The following is a 19748-nucleotide window of genomic DNA, read 5'->3' as shown; positions in this document are numbered from 1 at the left end:
GTCTTTCCTACGTCCACTTCCCTCAACCCTGTTCTCCCAAGGCCGATTGTCCTCTCCTACGTCTCTTCCAGTCTGAGTCCGTCCGGGAGGGTACCTGCCGTTCTCCGATGCAAGTCAATATAATGTCTTTTGGTAATCTGAGAGCTGTATTAAATATGCAATTAATAAATCTGTCTACCTCTTACCTTTGACCTGTATTTATAATGCTGGTTATGGGTCTGGAATTAAGGAAGCCTTTTAATCAGGGTCCAATCATGATCCAATAATCCTTAATCTCGTCTTACCTTAACTATGTCTGATAACTTGTCCGTCATGGCCGTCCGATCTTGTCATTGTCTGCAAGCCGTCCGCTCGACACATCCGGTATGTCCTAGTACAAAATTATTTTTTATGTCTCTTTTTGAGTGCTTTAAAACTATTGCTTGTATAGAAAAAATAAACACTAATTAAAAATTAAGGGTGTTTTTATCTCTAACGTTATGAATATTTTGATTTTAAGTTTCATGAGATGCAAAAAACATCTTTTAAAAATAATGTAACGAAAAATTTAAACTTTAAATCACAATACTTGGAAATGAATAATATAAAATAAGATTACTTTTATCTTTTAATATATACGGACATTAGAAGTATATATGTCTGATAATTAAGATGGTAATGTTTGAAGTATATTATGTGGATAATTAAAGTATAAATTTTTTTGTAAACTGAAGCTCCAACATCAATCAACACCTGAAAGGGAGAATTGAATAAAAACAAGTTGTTTTCTCTCTTTATCTTTAGGTTTAGGGTAAGGACAAGGTTTTTGTCCCCATCTGCCCATCATGCTCTCTATATATACTCACTACGCACAATCATCTTCTCATCTCATCTCTATCTCTCTCTCTATATATATTGCAAAGTACCAACTATTCTTGAACTTGTCATAATTACTCTCTTTTTTTCAATTGGCCACATACTACTACTGCTGAAGTAGCAGTGTTGAATTGAAAGTGGTCACTATCTACACTATGCCTTCGCTCTCAGAAATCTATAGAGCCCACCCCGTTCACGTTCAACACAAGCATCCTGACTTAAACTCTCTACAAGAACTTCCTGAATCTTACACTTGGACGCAACACCAAGATCAAACTAATAATAATTCTACCCTCAACCACACTGTTCCTGTCATTGATCTCAACGACCCAAATGCTTCCAACCTAATAGGCCATGCATGCAGAACTTGGGGAGTCTATCAAGTGCTCAACCATGGCGTACCCATCACTCTTCTCCATGACATTCAACACCTTGGAGAAACCCTCTTCTCTCTTCCTTCTCACCACAAGCACAGAGCAGCTCGTTCCCCTGACGGTGTCGATGGTTATGGCCTCGCTCGCATCTCTTCCTTCTTCCCCAAACTCATGTGGTCCGAAGGCTTCACAATTGTCGGATCCCCTCTCGAGCGTTTTCGCCAACTATGGCCCCAAGATTACCACAGATACTGGTTAGTATATATGTGTATGTATATATATCACCTTAAGCTTCATGCACGTCTTTCTCCGTACTTTCTTTCTTTACAAATTTAAGTTTTTTGCTTCAAAAAGACTGTTTCTTTTGTTGTTTTTTTCTTGCGATGATATATACCAGTGTGCTAATTATAATCACTCGTTTTCTTATCCTAATGCGAGTTATCAGAAAATAAATATCATAATGAGGGAGTGTGGACCCACCTGGAAGATTAGTAGAGAGATGCGAATCTAATGCAACAACGTTGAAAGAATTTACTAATGTTTCTTGATATGTCGGAAATCTCTCGGCTTATTTTTGGTTTTTGTTTTTATGTTTTTGTTCAGTGACATTGTCATGCAGTATGATGAAACGATGAAAAAGCTAGCGGAAAAGCTGATGTGGCTGATGTTGGAATCTCTGGGTATCATAGAGGAAGACCTAAAATGGGCCGGTGCAAAAGGTGAATTCAAAAAGACTTGCGCTGCCTTGCAACTGAATTCGTACCCGATATGTCCGGATCCGGATCGGGCAATGGGTCTGGCCGCGCACACGGACTCCACCCTTTTGACAATTCTTTACCAGAACAATATAAGCGGACTGCAAGTTGAGCGGAAAGGCAGCGGGTGGGTGACGGTGGCGCCAGTGAATGGCGGGCTTGTGGTAAACGTGGGAGACCTGATGCAGATATTGTCAAACGGGTTGTACCGGAGTGTGCTCCACCGGGTGTTGGTGAACCGGGTGAAGCAAAGGCTTTCGGTTGCTTATCTATGTGGCCCCCCAGCGAACGTGGAGATTTGTCCACACGAGAAGTTGGTAGGTCCAAACGAGCCTCGTCTTTATAAGTCAGTGACTTGGAATGAGTACCTTGGCACGAAAGCAAAGCATTTCAACAAGGCACTGTCTAAGGTTCGGGTATCTGGTAGTATGAGTGAGGAAGTTATCAGCTAGATTTCGATCCTTCCTTCTTGCATGCTCTATTTTCTACCAAACATGAAAGATGTATTTTTTTCACTTGCTTAACTCGAAAAAATGGTCGTTAATGAATTAGATGTGGTGGGGATGCCTGCAATAAATAACTTTTGTTTGGCTGTAAACGGGAGAGAGAGAGAAAGAGAGCCATTCGAAAGGATAAGAGATATATATATATATATATATATATATATATATATATATATATAGTCTCTCTGTGTTTCATTTGTCTTTGTATTGAAAGGGACATTACTAATTTCTCGTTTTTCATCATTCAATTCCACCTTCCATCATCTTCATTTCATTTCTCTCTTTATGTTCATTTTTTTTAGAAATTTTTAGCCTCTAAACATTTATCTTGTCCCTTTATGGCAAGGATATTCAAATCTCTGAGAATCATCAGTACCCAATCTTCAATGTCTCAAATTTGGATGAAATCATTTAATATATTAATTCGTTTCAAGTTTTGAAGCCGTATATGTACAAAGTGTGAGAGACAGACATTTATCAGAACCTTACAAAATCACTAGAGAATGGATTCTCCCACCCCAAGTTGTGTTGGTTGCCTCACTCATAAACACTTATTTTTTATTCTCAGAATCATGCATTTCAATACTTTAGTTTAAAGATTTGGATATCATATTAATGTAAAAATTTGGATAAATAAATTTGTTAGCAATGTAAAGAAGTTAAAAAGATTTTGATGATGAAATGTTTAAAGATTATTTTTCTTATAGTTTTTTTGTCTGCCCACTAAACATTTCGTTTTATATTATTAACAAAATTATGATATTATATTAAAAAATAAATTTAAATATAACTCATTTTTACAAAAAAAAAAAATTGTTCTATTGGATAATAATTAAGTACTTTCATTTCTACGCTGCCAAGTAATCTTATTTCTGAATTCTGATATATCTATAATGTCTATATAAATATTCCATGAGATAAATTCTATTTTAGAAATCGTATTGATACTTTCTTAAAATTTTATTCTCTGTATAGGTCTCTTTACTATAATTAATAAATAATATCCACCCATCTAATCTAATGCTTATCAATAAAAATAAAAAGTTAAAACAAAGTTTAGAGTCTAAAACAATTGTGGTATGGAGATTTAATCTCCCTATAATGTGAGGAGAGTCTATAATAGAAATTGTCAGACAGTTTAAAGGTGAGAAAAAGAAGAATCCATTGATGGAAGTGTTACAGAAAGAAAGAAAGAAGTTATTAACAGCTAGGTTTGATAGACCTTTTACTGGAACATAACATGAAACAAAGGAGCGCGAATAATTCTCAATGATTTGGTTTATGAAATCATTGTCTGAACGAAAACACAGCATAATGTTGTTGCTGTCTCTCTGCAACCACGTGCCGGTGCCTATATTACATATCATGGGGAAGTGCCTATTTTTACCACTTTCTTCTGTTTGTCCTACGCCTGTGATGTTGGGTTCTTCACCCACGTATATATCTATATGCATGCCCTCTTCTATATTTTCTTTCTCTCTAATCATTTTTCTCATTGAATATTCCAATCACAACTCCCAAATGCATCTCTCTGTTTATCTCATCACTCTTGAACCTTCCACCATTCAGGACACTTCCTTATCAATGGGATCAAACAACTATACATATTTTCTTTTACAAAAAATGTTAACGACAAGGTAAAAGTCTCTTTAACAATTCTTTTTTGACAACTTTTTAACAATGCATATATGGAAGTTTGTGATTGATTCGTTTTAAATATTTTTTTAAAATAAATTCAAACAGATCAATAAAATAGTGACACGTGTCCTGTTGTCCAAAAGTTGTTAAAAAAAAGTTATCCTAATGACAAATCATCAAATTCAAATTTAAGTATGAGTGTAAATCTACGTTAAGCAAAATACAATGAATTTATTATTTTAAAAGTTTAAATTAAAAAATGATAATTTGATATACATAAATTTGTTTTATATTTATTTCATGTTATTTTCTCTTACATTTTGTTTTTCTTTCTTAAAAAAATATAAAAGATTTACTTTTTTAGCAATGATACCATGACATCTTTTTACATTCATTTGACACAGAGTATAAAAGTAAGATGATCATAAAAGTGTAAAATTTTGTATTTTTTCAAAAAAGAAGATGGTAAAAAGTAAGAAAAAATAATGTCAAATAAATGTAAAAAAATTAAGTGTGTCAAAAAATATTATCATACTTTACTTATGATTATACTGTATCTCAAATAAATGTAAAAATATATTATCATATCTTTACTTATTTAAATTAGAGTCAATTCCTTTTATGCATATTCAAATCTTATTGTAAAAGATTCTTCACAAATTAAACACCAAATGAACGGTGAATGTTGAGATTAAGTTTTCTGTAAATACTTTTAAAATAAAAATTATTTTATATGTATAAATTAAAATTTTAGGAATTTTTTTTTTACTTGTATAAATTTACATAATTTCTTAAAGATATAAATATGTTTTCGGTTTCATCCATGTATATATTATGTTTGTAGAAGTATTAGAGTACACATAAATACTTTACTATATTTATTTATAATATTTTTTGCTGATAAAAAAATTTATGTTAACACAAATTAAGTTTTCTAATAACTATATATACCGAGGGACAATAATTAAGAAATTAATGTAATAAGAATATTACCATAATTTATCATCTATTCTTTGTATTAGTTTCTTCTTATAACCATTAATTTTCAAATTAATGTAATAAGAATACTATACTACCAAAAGAAATACTGATATTATCTATTTTCCTCCTTTATCTCCTGCGCAAAACTGTCACACGAGTCATATATTTGTACTTTATTACGATGAAATAGAATCAGGTTCTGAAATTTTCAACATATATATACTTTGTTATATATGATCGTAATGAAATTGTTCTGATTCCAGGGATAATGAATGCAGAGATCTGAACTAATCCATGAAATGAAATGATTAATGAATACTTGGAACTGACAGTGACACGATGCAGCTTAATATAGAGATTAGATTGCCACCACCACACCACTATCTCTTGTCGATAAGAAAGAAATGGTGCACAATCGATTAATTGGCACACCAAAGATAAGTAATCGTACATTAATTCCTATTGAAAATTCTTGTCTGTTGAAGATTTTTCTGTCATTACCAGCTTCTTTAATGGTGTGGAATGAGTCTTGTGATCGGTTTTGTTTAATATAATAACAATATCTGTTTGTTATGTGTAAGTTGTACACCTGCATTACTACAGTACTAAACTTAGGTATGGTGCTGCATTAAAAATACTGTTTGTTATTCTGAAATTGAAGTCGAGACACAAGACGACACACTATAGCAGTGCTACGAAACAAAAAACATAAAGACACGGAACATGATATGAAGAGGAATGGTTGAAAAATACATTGATATAATAAAATTACGTGTATCTCGGATATGTCCTTTGGAAGGTGTTGAAAACTAGATTGGCCATAGTGCATGATTGACACAGTTGAGACACGTACGTGGTTTGATGTAGATCAAGGCTATATACGTAATGAAAAGATCCACGAGGTTGAAGTAACTGTGGTATGATTATGAGTTTGTGACGCAAGGTTCATGATTTAGTCATATTTTATCTTTATCCGAAGGAGTCGATGATGAGGAATGATTGAAGTTGGCTGAGAGAGAAAGACAGCTAAATCCCAACTTTGAACAAATAATTGGTGAGTCTGTGATGTGAAGAGAAGAAGAAGAAGAAGAAGAAGAAGAAAAAAAAGAAGAACCCTTTTGTGGTGAAGTTTTGTTGTTGTGTTTGAATATGGGCGAAATGTTTTGTAAGTCACAATTATGGCTGATCTGACTAGTTTTGTTGCTACCTTCAGCTGCATTATGCAATGCCAATTATAACTTTTACATCACACGACTATATATAATACATATGCGGCTCTTTCCAATGAACCCAAATCAGGATTTTGTTCGACTGTTTCTGTCAAATATCAGAATCAAGTTATATATATATATATTTATATATCCGAATCAATCTCAATCACATCAAGCACGTAGCTCATTGAAGCTAGATATGAGTTGAGATTTTCTGAATGAGATGTTTTACTTACACCAATTGAATAAGACCAATGATCCTTCGTCATCAAACTTTTTGAATGAGATTTTCTGAATAGGATCACTGATCTGTTACCAACCTCCTCCGATCCCACCACACGAGAATTCGAAGCAATATATTATGAATATATATATATATATATATATATATATATATATATATATATATATATATATCAGATACAAAATACTGTTTAATTAAATTAATGTACTGAATTTGTTTTTGCTTAGGTCATTGTCTTTTCAAATTGTGAATGACTAGTGCACCTTTCTTATCTATTGTTATTATTATTAATATTAATTATTATCTTAATCTAATCAATGTGATTGAGAGGTACCTGTGTTAATGATGAAAGCTCAACCTCTCTGTGGGTTTATGTTTGATTTCAAACTTCCAAAAAAAGCATATGCTGATAAGTGTAGCACACGGGCTGGCTCCTAAATGGAAGCAAAGGTTTCTTTCTGTTACTGCTTTGATCTTTTTCTGATTTTCATATCTAATCCATTTTTAATGGTAACAGTTTCAACTGTTACATGTTAGTGAAGAAACAATGGATTTAAGGAAGTGGAGTTTTAAGCCTAACTTATCTCCACAAAATCGGTTTGTAAGATGAGTTTTACATTTTATTTAGGTTTAAATCATTCTGATAGTTTTTATTTTTGGTAACTTTTTTCAATTAGGTCCCTCATTTTTTCTTTTTCTCAATTGGGTCCCTACTTTTGAAAAATTGACGCAATTAGGTTATTGTCATTAGTTCCGTACTAACACTGTTAAAAAGGGTGACACGTGTCAGCTCGTGATTTTTTAAAATTTTTTAAATATATTTTTAATTATTTTTATTTTTATTTTTTATTTTTTTTCTTTAAAAATAAATTTTGCCACGTGTCAAGTTGACATTATGCCACGTAGCAATGATTGTGAGGTGGCACTGACAGTGCCATGTGTCACTATCAAACCACGTGTCATTGCGTTTGTTTCAATTTGGTCCTGTATTTTTATTTTGTTCCAATTTGGTCCTTGTATTTTTATTTTGTCCCAATTTAGTCCTAATTTTTTTAAAAAATTTAAAAAATTTTTTCCTTCCCAACTAAAATACGGGATGTACATTTTCCAAATTTTTGTCTTTAAATTTGTTTCTGTTAAGCAAATTATTAGTAATGATGTATTTCAAATCGAAATATTTAACTCTAGAAACTTTTTATGAGTTGTTGAGGAAGTATTGAGATTATACTTGTGTAGATTACCTTCACAAAAATATTTATTATTGAGATGTTAACTTTTATAGGTTACTCATTCATATTATTTAGGTTAAATGATTTCTTTACTACTATATAAATAAAAATGTGTCATATGTTAGTTTGTAATTTTTTTATTTTTCTAATAAAAAATTTAATTTGTATAAATTTCTTTGTAAAGATTTATATACAAATAAAATTTTGTTTGAACTTGGAGAGAAACAAAATTGTTTAATTTTTTAAAAAAATAAGACTAAATTAAGACAAAATAAGAATACAGGGACGAAATTGAGACAAATTAAAAATATAGAGACCAAAGTGAAACAAATCTAATGACACGTGGTCTGATAGTGACACGTGACACTGTTAGTGCCACCTCACACTGTCATTGCTACGTGGCATAATGTCAACTTGACACGCGGCAAATTTTATTATTAAAAGAAAAAAAAATAATTAAAAATATATTTAAAAAGTTCAAAAAAATCACGAGCTGACACGTGTCGTCCTTTTTAACGGTGTTAGTACGAAACTAACGACAGTGGCCTAATTACTTCAATTTTTCAAAAATAGGGACCAATTGAGAAAAAGAAAAAATGAGGGACCTAATTTAAAAAAATCACCAAAAATAGGAACATGATTAAACCTTTTATTTATATATTATAATTCACATCTTCTTTACGTCGAGGTATAGACATCTTGAGTGTGAGAATAAAATAAATTGATGATCCGATAATGGTCCGATAATGGATGGAATAGAAATGTGCAAGAAAGAAATCTTGTTAGCATAGACTCCCATTATGGCTCTCATACCATGTTAAGAAATGGACTGAAACCTAACTTAACCTCACAAAACTGTGACTTGTAAGTTGAGATTTATATTCCACTTATATATTATAGTTTAATCTTATTTGTAATAGACGCAAGACTTGAAAGAGTTATACCAAAGATTTTTGTGGGAGATATGAATATGTGTTCCGTGTTCAATAGTAGACGTGACATGCTTTGTCTACCTTATAATAATGGACATGCAAATTAAATAGACTAATCATACGTTACAAATTCTTTTAAATTTCCATTATCCTTCGTTTTTTTTTTATGATTATTTTACTCTTATTAGTATATCAAATAAATATAATATGTGTTAAAGTAAGGTTACTCAATTAAATATCATAGCAACAAACTCTCAAATATCAGCAGCTTCATCCAAAACAAATTCACATGTTATCAACGTATATATTGAATCAGATATCAACCTTTTGCTTCTTTGTATTCTGATCATTTGAGCGTTTCTTTTGAAGTTTAAAATTGTTAAATATATGGAAATATATACTTTTTTTTTTCATAAACATGCTTGTTTGATAAGAAGAGGTTCGTAAAACGTACAATTCATTTTCAAAAAATAAGATTAAAAGTAAACAATGAAAATAATAAGTACTTATTATAGACAATAATATTATTTTCAAGAAAATACCGTACATATATTATACTAAATATATAGATAGATATAAAAGATTACTTAATAAATTATGAATATTTTAATAGTTTAAACTAGAACGGCAAATGAGGACAAAGATATATATTAGAACGAATATAAGGATCGGAACGAGATGAATATATACATCTACATGTTAGTACCTAATTGAAAAAAAATATATTACTTATATTCATACTCATACTTATTTAGTGTAGGAATTTTTCATCGAAATAGGGATGAGTTTATTTGTATAAATTGTCTATTCATAAAAAAAAATGACGATTGTCTTGGATCACTAAATTTACAAATTGAATTTTTCTAACTCTTTTAATTACTTAAAATTATTAGTAATGAAGGAATGGATGAATATATAAAAATATAATTTTATCTAAAAAATAAAAAAATATAAACATTCTTTAAAAATTATATATGATATATAATATTTTAACATAAATATACTTTAGTTTACGTAAAATGATTGGATTTTAACTTTGGGTCCTATAACTTTTTTATTTATTTTCATTTAATTTTATGGATAATTTTGTTATTCCTAGTGTTATATAATTAACTCATATATTGAATAAAACGTTAAAGTTAATGACACTTAGTGTGATACAATGTGAACAAGTGATGTTTGTAATTTTTCTAAGATCCTTAATAAAATGATTTTTTTATTTATTTTCATTCTTAATGTTTTCCACAACCTTGTTATCATACATGAAACATGAGCGGCAGATTTGGATTCCTATATACCCACTCGTGCAGTACTTCATTGTGCGATATATATATAAGATCCATCTGTATAGATATCATCATCTACATCCAGAAAGTCGTATGCTTTGTAAGAAGCTTGTACAGTTTGGGAAGANGTTTTGATTGATCAAAAAGAAGAATCTACTTCAACNGATATGCCCTTAGGNACGNCCATACATAACATAGAAATCACACTCGGAAAGGGTGGACAATTAGCTAGAGCAGCTGGTCCTGTAGCGAAACTAATTGCAAAAGAGGGGAAATCGGCCACATTAAAATTACCTTCTGAAGAGGTCCGTTTGATATCCAAAAATTGCTCGGCAACAGTTGGACAAGTGGGAAATGTTGGGGTAAACCAGAAAAATTTAGGTAGAGTCGAATCTAAATGTTGGCTAAGTAAACGTCCTATAGTAAGAGGAGTAGTTATGAACCCTGTAGACCATCCGCATGGGGGTGGTGAAGGGAGGGCCCCAATTGGTAGAAAAAAACCCGCAACTCCTTGGGGTTTTCCTGCACTTAAAAGAAGAAGTAGAAAAAGGAAGAAATATAGTGATAATTTGATTCTTCGTCGTCGTACTAAATAGTAGATAAAATCGAAATTATTTCTTCATCTTTACAAGAAAAAGGAGTAATTAACTGTGACGCGTTCACAAAAAAAAAATCATTTTGTAGCGAATCATTTATTAAGAAAAATAAATAAGCTTAACACAAAAGCGGAAAAAGATATAAATTAAGAGAATTTTCACCTACTCTAAACTTCCGAGGACAGGCAAAAAATGATAATAGATCTCGTCGTTAATGTTCATTTTAACATCCATTTTGAAATAGTAATTATCATACATGAAAATGTGTAATTTTGAAATGTAAATGATTATTAAAAGTAATTGAAGATGATTGCATAGTAGACCAGAGGACACAGCTAAAACCTAAAAAGAGATTAGAGACAAAAAAACAACTCAACGTGCTTTATCTATTCCTTTCGCCAAACACGGCAGAATGGTAGACAAAGTGCTTAAATTTTGCCGATTGTCCAACCCACTTTTTTCATGCATCTCACTAGTCAAATACATCAACCCAAACACGGCAGAATGGTAGAAAAAGTGCTTAACTATAATCTATTTTTCATAATACCAAATACCAAGTCGTTGTAGTATAGTGGTGAGTATATCCGCCTGTCACGCGGATGACCCGGGTTCGATCCCCGGCAACGGCGGTTTTGCTTTTTAAGGTTCTTTTTGATTGGGCCAAAGATGAGTCCACTAGGCTTTTTCCTCTTATACACCCTTTATTTTTAAAAATTAGTAGTTTACCTGTAAAAGTGATTTTTGGATTATTTGTTCTGGAACATGATTTTCAGAGCAATATAAACCTTTTCAAATAAGCTTTTCAGAATAAATGCAAACAAGTTTTCCGAATCTAGTTATTTAGGACAAAATGGCAAAACAGAAAGTATTTATAAGAATAAGAAACAAAGCAACAGTAAAAGTAAAGAATAATGATAGAATGACATGCATCTATATTTGTTTAACTCAATCAATAAAGATAAAATGGTTATAAAAAGGAAAACTTTTATAATATCAAATAAGAAAGAATAGTATCTGAATTTAAAAAAATTGTGTATCAAAGTATCATTTTTCATAAGAAAAAATAGTAAAAACATAACTGCATAGTCTTAGTTTTAGAAATATCCAGAATTGGTACAATTGATATGACAAAACTTGTGGTGTTGGCTGCTCAATTTGGTATATTGATAATTGTTAACATCTAAGAAAAAATATTTGCCTAATAAATAAACTTCAGTTATATTAATGCAGCAGATTGTTGGTGTCTCAAATGATCTTGTTGTCAGCTATGTTGTGCTTCTCTGCTGCAATCCCTCCTAGTCAGGAACATTCCATGGATCATGCACCATCTGATGAAGTTATTTAGATTATGATGCTACATTACATGTATCTGATATACTAAATTGCTGATCTAAGTGCAGAGAGGAGGAAAGGGGATCAGTAAACAAAAAAAAGAAGAGATTTTACCAAAGATTGTTTGTCAGATAACCACAACTTCTAGTTGAAAGAATATCAACTTTTAAGAACTGGAATAGAAATTCAGAACTTACAAGTTATTATTACAGCTTGGCGTCAAAAAGTACATAATATTAATGGGATAAAACAAGTACTATCTTACTTTTTTGCTTACATAAAAAAGCCTTAAAAGTTGAAAATTTCTGCATATATGATGGATATAATACAAGTATAATAAAGTATAGAGGTAAGATGAAAATATAAAGAATCGTTCAGGTTGCGGGAAGAGTCCTCCAATCTATCTCTTTTGGAAGTTAAAGGTCTTGATTGCAACAGCAAAAATAAATGCAAAGAGAACAGCAATGCCAGCAACCACAACAGCAGCAACTCCAATGAAGTCATGTTCGATACCATAACTGTGTTCTATGAAATCTTTGACGTTCATGCCTTCTTCAGACATGAATTCCGTTAAATCTCCAAACTGAGATCCAATCAATCCATACAAGGTCCAAGCCACTGGGCATGCCCAATAGTACCATCTCCACCAAATTGGAATGCTCTGTTCAAAATAGAAAACATTGTAATTGAGTCTATAGTCATGCATTTCTCAAAGTATTTTATTAATTCAAAACTTACAGGTCTTGCAACAACAAATCCTGAGAAGAGATTCCAAACTGCATAAAATGCAGCAGCCACGATTGAAGCAACATGGTGGTTCGGTGTCACTCCCACAGCCATCATGCCATAGAAGGTGAAGTACAACAGTGTGAAGTACATGAAAAATAGGTACCAAAAGAATTTTTCAGCAGTCCACTCAAATCCGATCATGGCATAAACTATTAGACCGTATGTCACTGCTTGAGCAAAGATATAGGGTAGCTCCACAAGAATCTGTCACAATAAATACCCAGTTTGTTTGTTAACATAATCAATGTATGCAAACTAAAGTACTTGACTTTTCATGTTTGTAAAATAAATAACGATGATAGTTACCTGTGAAAATGCATAGGGTAAGGCAGAATACATTCCGGCAGCTTTTTCTCTGTAAAAGACACTCCTTTCAACTGCTACCACAGGCTGTACTGAGGAAGAATTTTGTACTCCAAGGAAGAGAACAGCAGTGTACATTGAACCTATAGCATTCATCAGGTCTCCTCTGGTCGAACTGTAAAATCACCCCAAGGAATCAGAACATTTGTGGAATTTCCAAGAGTAATGATAAATTACTTTCAATTTCAATAATATTTTACTCACTGTTTTCCTCCGAGGTCCCAGAACATCGTTCCAAACATCAGGGCTATGAAAGTTGTGAAGAAAAACCTCACAGAAGTGTATGGTGGATTACGCCAATATGACCAGCGTTGTTTCCATAAGCAAGCTTGGCATTGAACCAAGAAGGACTGAGAGTATCGACTAGGGAAATGAAGATCCTTTGAACCGGGAGCAGGTTGACTCAACTCTTGTATAAGCTGTTTGTTTCTCCTGAAAAACCATGAAAAACACACTTAAGCATCACGAAAATCAAGAAAACAAACAAGAGTTAGTATATTCATATCCACTTGCGTTGCCTTACCTATATAGATCAGAGTTCTTGTACAGGTCAGTGAAATCAACACCCAAACTAAGCTCTTGAGCTGTGGTTGTAACTTCCAACATCCATGTAGCAGGGTTATATCCATCTTTGATTTTGCTCACTCCATCAATGCTCTGGAGAGTGGAAATTATTGGGAAAATTAGTATTTACTGTGAAGAATATTGGTCGTTCTCATTTGATTGTTAGAGTATGATCTTACCTCAAAATACTTGATCAGATGACTAGAATGACGTCCCAGTGGCCCGACGTATATTTCTTGTCCTCCACGCTTCATTAGGAACAGCTGGAATCACACAAAAAGACATCATGTTAGATTCAAGCCTACGGTGGGAGAGAAACCAAGTAAGACACGTGTTCATTTGTCATTGTGGTCACTCACCTCATCAAATGCTTCAAATATGTCAATGCTGGGCTGATGGATGGTGCACACAACAGTTCTTCCGGTGTCCACAGTGTTTCTGACTGTTCTCATGACAATAGCAGCAGCTCTTGCATCTAGCCCAGAAGTAGGCTCATCCATGAAAATTATGGATGGGTTAGCCACCAATTCAACCGCAATAGTCAGCCTCTTCCGCTGTTCAGTAGAGAGGCCACTCACACCTGGCAATCCAACCAGCGAGTTCCTTAATGGGTTCAGCTCCACCAATTCCATGACTTCCTCAATGAACATCTGCAGCCATTTGTCAAATCCAAAAAGTTCGAACAATCAGCTTCTATGAAGATAAAGCCAGCTATCTCAATGAAAAACTTAAACTTAAAACGCTTTAACATTTTTCACAAGTCCTTACTAACTAACCTTTCTGGTTTTGGAATCAACACTTGAAGGTAAACGTAGCCAGGCTGAGTAGACCAAGGATTCGTAAACAGTAACATGAGGTGAATGGATATCATTTTGCTCACAGTATCCAGAGATACGCGCAAATGTTTCTTGCTTCTTAGGGTACCCAGAAATTTTGATGCTTCCATCAATATATCCGCCGGTTTTCCTACCAGCCAGAACATCCATCAACGTAGTCTTACCAGCACCACTTACACCCATCAAAGCTGTGAGAACACCAGGCCTGAATGCACCACTGACACCCTTCAGAAGCACCAGTCTGTCCTCTTGTACACCTTGATCCTTCATTTCCTGCAAGTCGAAATCAAGGAAGTTAGAAATCTTCTGGCTAAAGAAGTGTTAAAATAGAGACACTTCAGAGGTTAAATTTATAACACGGAATGTGATTTACCTGTGGCATGTCAACAGAGTAGACAATTTCATCAAAGGTGATAGAATGTGGTTCAAAAGGAAGAACCATTCCCTTTTTCTTTCCATGGCTGGATTCCACAACAGAACCATCTCTTCCTGAACTTTCTGTAGGACATTTGAAATATAATTGTTCAGTGAGTTGAGGTATAATTCGAATTCCTGTTAATCATCAAGTGTGATTACCAATGAGTATTCATGAGTGACAAATAAGAAACATAGCTCACCTCTTCGTGGTAATTCAACTTCTGCTACTGTTCCTCCATTATTTGCTTCTGGTTCTTCTTCAGTTACTGATGCTTGTGGCTTATCAAATGCTGTAAATTTAGGTGCATTCTTTTTAGTGAAACCTTCCACTTACAAAAGAGTTTTAAAGTACAAATGATGTGAAAAGTACTCACGGCCAAGGAATTCGAGAGCAAAAGCAAACAACCCGTTCAAAACGAGCACAAATCCAACCAATCCCGCGAAGCCTATCCAATACCAATACGAATCTGTGAAGAATGCACGAGAGTCCAAATATGCAACTCCTAAATCGTAGGTAGCCTGTAATTAGAGAGAAAAGAACTTAGAATCGCGCCTTTCTTAACAAAAGTATACACATTGTAAAGTTTTTAGTTCAAGAAATTACGTTGTGCCAATTGTTTCCGAGAAATTCATTGATCATCAAAGCATTCTGCCCATACATTAAAGGTGAAATCCAGAAACCCCAAATCCACCAGTTTTTGATATCCCCTGTTTCATTGGCAATGAAATACAGAAGCAATTGCTTAGATTTTCATATTATGATAGAAATGCTTCAATTTTTCACTCGAGTGTCTGTGTGATTAACTTACTTTTTGACAGAATGAAACCACCCAATGCAAGAAGCGTGAGAACTGCAAAGGATCCAAATGTGTTGGCAACAATCATGTTCCTACCAAGTGCTGCAATAGCTCTGAATAGTCCAGAAGCCATCTGACTGATAAAAAATAGAATGAGGAACTGCTTGAAGAACCTGCAAAAAATCCAATAACTCACATTATTAGCAACATGCAACCAACTAAAACCTGCAATGTTCACGTGCTCCAAACTGATGAAAGAAGTTTCTGTACCTCCCAACATTTGGATCAAATCCAATAACGTAGTAGGTCATAAATACCCAAACAGAAACCTCCGCTAATGTAACGGGAATCTTGAGAATCCACGAAGGAATGGCATATGCCCAAGAGGGATAAAATAGAAGATTCCGTTGCTTGTAGAAAACAGGAAGCTTAGCAATGGTCATCGAAATATCAGCCATTCCATTAAACATAACCGTCATTATTGTAAAAAAGATAGCACCAGCATAAACGCCCGCATCATCAATATCGTCATGATGCATCTCCGTTCGGAAAAAAAGTGTCAATGCAATCAACGCCATGATGAAAAGCTGAAAAACATCAAGAGCAAAACGGTAATTAAAAATGATCATGAACCACAGTGTGCAGTTTTTCTTGCTATGAAACAAGGTAGAATTCAAGCACCAACCTGACATAGCTTGAAGATGTAAACAAATGAATTCCTTTTCATAAGCAAATACTCCCTTGAGAAGTTAGCCTTTAACAGCTCCTTCTTGTTGATACCAAACCGCTTAGTGGTTAATGCAGCAGGGTGGCTCTTAGTCTTGTCAAATGGAACTGCAAGCTCCTGTCCAAGTTTCCTACCGATATGGAATGATTGAAAAGCCTCAGCAAACTGAGTAACCGTCACAAATCTGTATGGTTGATCTCTGCGCACCCAGTACTGTGCTTGATCTTTCTTGGAAGTCACTTCTTGAAGAAAGTCAGCNGCACCTTTCCTCTCGGGACATCTGAAACCCATGGATTCAAAGAAGTCCAGAATATATTCACGAGGGCCATGATAAACAACTTGGCCATCTGAGATTAAGATAATGTCATCGAAAAGGTCATAAGTCTCGGGTGCTGGCTGGAGCAAAGATATGACAGCAGTTCCATTTAGAATGTGGACGTACTGCCTGAGAGAGCTCACAATCTGAAATGTGGTGGAGCTGTCCAACCCTGTGGAGATTTCATCCATGAATAAAGCATTTGCAGGTCCAACCAACATCTCTCCTGTAGTAACACGCTTCCTTTGTCCTCCAGAGATCCCACGCAACATCTCATCCCCCACCATGGTATCAGCACATATATCTAACCCCAGAATCTGAAATGATAAACAGTTGAAGAGTTCAGTATCCTGGCCTTCGTAGCAATCTCTAGCACATGTCATCACATAATTGAATTGAACCGTGTTTGTTTAACCATTACCTTCATTGTGTAATCTGTCACTATGCTTGACTCCTGGCCTGCAGTTGCAGTTGCCTGTTATATCAAAAGATTATAATCAGATACAATCCAAAGATGGAATATATATATTTTGCTTTGGTTTTTCTATTTTACTGAAAAAGGATTAATAAAAGCTTATTTTGGTGACCTTCATGTACACATCAAGATCTGGGTCAGGCTTGATATTTGCTGCTTTCTCTCTTCTAGACAACTCAGATAGCATGTCTGCAGATTCAAAGAATTAAATTATGATCGGTCATTCTTAGTTAGGCTGCATACATGTTAAATTAGATTTTGAAAAGCTTAGAGAGAGGAGGTAAAGGGAAACTAACCATAACGTGATCCAACACCTTGGCACCTTGCTGAGAAAGCCAAGGTTTCCCTCACAGTCATTTCTCCAATGTGAACATCATGCTGGCTGATGTAAGCAGCGGTTCTCTGGGGCACAAACTCGTTCAGTTCATGCCCATTGTAAGTCACTTTTCCTGATACCTGAAAAACAACACATCGGTATCGATATCAGTTTGTTTTCTCCGTTTATTTTTCTGATACCTGAAAAACAACACATAGGCCTATACATATATTAAAAAGAAGTGGTTTAACCTTAAGACTTTCATCAAGCTTTCCAGACAAGGCCAAGAGGAGTGTGGTCTTTCCTGAACTGGGAGGACCCAAAAGCAGTGTCATCCTGCGAGGTTTAATAACTCCGCTGACATCTTTAAGAATGGTAACGTGTTTCTTTTTGCTTGGGACAATATGGAGCAAGTTAAGAAATCCCTGCACGACCAAATACCATGATGAGACTAATTGAAAAAACAAAAGAAAACAGAGAAACCAAGCTCATATACAGTAGATTCAGCCCTTCCCTACCTCTAGGACATTGGTAACAGAGTTGATGAAAGAAGGCAGGGCTCTACTTCCCGCAAAAGCCTCTGCGTCAATATTCAAGTGCTCGTATCGAACTTCAATGGTTGGAAGATCAAGCCCAACTCTATAACAATAACAAATCAAGCAAAAGGTGAAAAACATGAGACTCAACAAAAATCCTACTACTATAATGAAGAAGAGGTAATATAATATACCTGTCAATACGCTCCCTGAGCTTCAACAAGAACCTCTCGTTGTCCTCTTCGGCCACTTTAACCAACCTCTCAAGAAGCTTTTGTTTCTGTTGGAAACCAAGATCAGTAACATCGATTTCGTTTGCAACTCCATGAGATGCTGTCAACAACCCTTTCCTGAGACGGTTGTAGGTGGGTAGCTTCTCAAGAGCAGCCCATTTGAGAGCTTCTTCGTCATCCTCTTCACGTGAAGACCTTGAAAATGCCTCCACGCCACTGTTCCTCCAAACCGTTGAACTTCTGGCACGTAAACTGTTACTTGCTCTGTAAATATCTCCCTCCATGTTTTCCTTTATCCCTTGTTTCCCCTTCTTCTTCTTCTTCTTCCCCTACTTGAAGGTAGAAAACCCTAATATAGCTAAACCAATCAAAGCACTACTCTTTCTGTCTGCAACTAAATGCTAAAGAATGAAAGAGCTTGCATAAAAAATGAAGGAGTATTTGAGTTTCTCTTCCTCACAAACATGTCTCTATTTATACATGCATGAGAAAAAAGCAGGCGGCGCTTGAAGAGTCAAACGTAAATATATAACAATAGGCTTCGGTTTTTGCTTTTGTTTTTGTTTACGGTAAGAAAAACCAGAAAGAAAATTTGTACGGAAACATTGTCTTGAGTTTGTAAAAATAAATCAATGCAATTCCTAGTTTTTCCAACTTATAAAAAATACATTTTAACAATATACAATTATAGCTGCAGAAAAACAAAAATTTGATATACAATTAAAATATATATATATTCTTCAAATAAAAATTATAATATTTTTTTAAAATAATAATAATAATGATAATAAAAAGTTGTTAGCTGACAGACACGACGCGCAGGAAAATTTCTAAGTCTGAAAGGAAAGTTCCAATCTCTCTGCCCTAAAGAAGAGGACATTTCATACGTTTCATTTGTTCATACACCAAATGAAGATGACGTGTAGCTGTGCAAAAGTCAATATTAGAATAACTGTAAGAAATTTAAAATGAATAAATAATCTTAGTACAATACTAGGATGTGTGATAAAAGCCAACATTCATGTATTAATTTAATCTGTTGGGCTAAACTCACTAAGATTAAGAGCTAATTATTTATATTTAAAATGAAAAAAAAAAACTAAAAATAAGAGACAAAAAATTTACCATGTAATCTTTAGGTATTCATAAATATGTATACTGCTAAGGCTTACATTGTTTTAATATCAATTTCTAAAAATCGCATTTATATAATATTTATATCCTTGGTAAAACAAAAAAACTTGATAATTAACACAATCAACAAAAAAATATATCCTAATTAAGATAGGAAATTATAGAAAATAAATGGTAGAAATAAGGTTGAAATTGGAGGTGGCTTATTTGTAATTGTTGGTTTCCGGAACATTGGCAACTATAGAATAATCAAACCATTGACGTTTGACTTGTGAATTGAAAAAACATGACATCGGTCTGAAAAATTAA

General features: G+C 33.8%; 2 protein-coding genes and 1 non-coding gene across 3 annotated transcripts; 2 read left to right on the top strand and 1 right to left on the bottom strand.

Annotated features, from left to right (window-relative positions):
- Positions 1-861: 861 nt before the first annotated feature.
- Positions 862-2508, top strand: LOC106760989 (gibberellin 3-beta-dioxygenase 1). Its single transcript, XM_014644450.2, has 2 exons — positions 862-1483; positions 1833-2508. Exons 1-2 carry the CDS (start codon positions 1011-1013, stop codon positions 2434-2436), a joined length of 1077 nt encoding a protein of 358 aa, XP_014499936.1. The 5' UTR covers positions 862-1010; the 3' UTR covers positions 2437-2508.
- Positions 2509-11161: 8653 nt separating this feature from the next.
- TRNAD-GUC lies at positions 11162-11233 on the top strand. The gene has a single exon. It is a non-coding gene; the product is annotated as a tRNA-Asp (tRNA).
- A 1103-nt stretch (positions 11234-12336) lies between these two features.
- On the bottom strand, positions 12337-18589 carry LOC106762100 (pleiotropic drug resistance protein 1). Its single transcript, XM_014645812.2, has 21 exons — positions 18267-18589; positions 18055-18175; positions 17788-17961; positions 17517-17676; positions 17333-17409; positions 17167-17220; positions 16388-17062; positions 15973-16289; positions 15715-15875; positions 15510-15613; positions 15280-15424; positions 15106-15195; positions 14862-14986; positions 14429-14761; positions 14012-14302; positions 13832-13915; positions 13612-13745; positions 13293-13520; positions 13032-13203; positions 12675-12929; positions 12337-12597 (listed from the first exon to the last, which is right to left on the bottom strand). The coding sequence occupies exons 1-21, from the start codon at positions 18587-18589 to the stop codon at positions 12337-12339; spliced, it is 4284 nt and encodes a 1427-aa protein (XP_014501298.1).
- Between the last annotated feature and the right edge of the window lie 1159 nt (positions 18590-19748).

This window comes from Vigna radiata, chromosome 5 (assembly GCF_000741045.1).
Source record: "Vigna radiata var. radiata cultivar VC1973A chromosome 5, Vradiata_ver6, whole genome shotgun sequence".
Classification (NCBI taxonomy): domain Eukaryota; kingdom Viridiplantae; phylum Streptophyta; class Magnoliopsida; order Fabales; family Fabaceae; genus Vigna; species Vigna radiata.
This window is presented reverse-complemented; position numbering and strand designations above follow the sequence as displayed.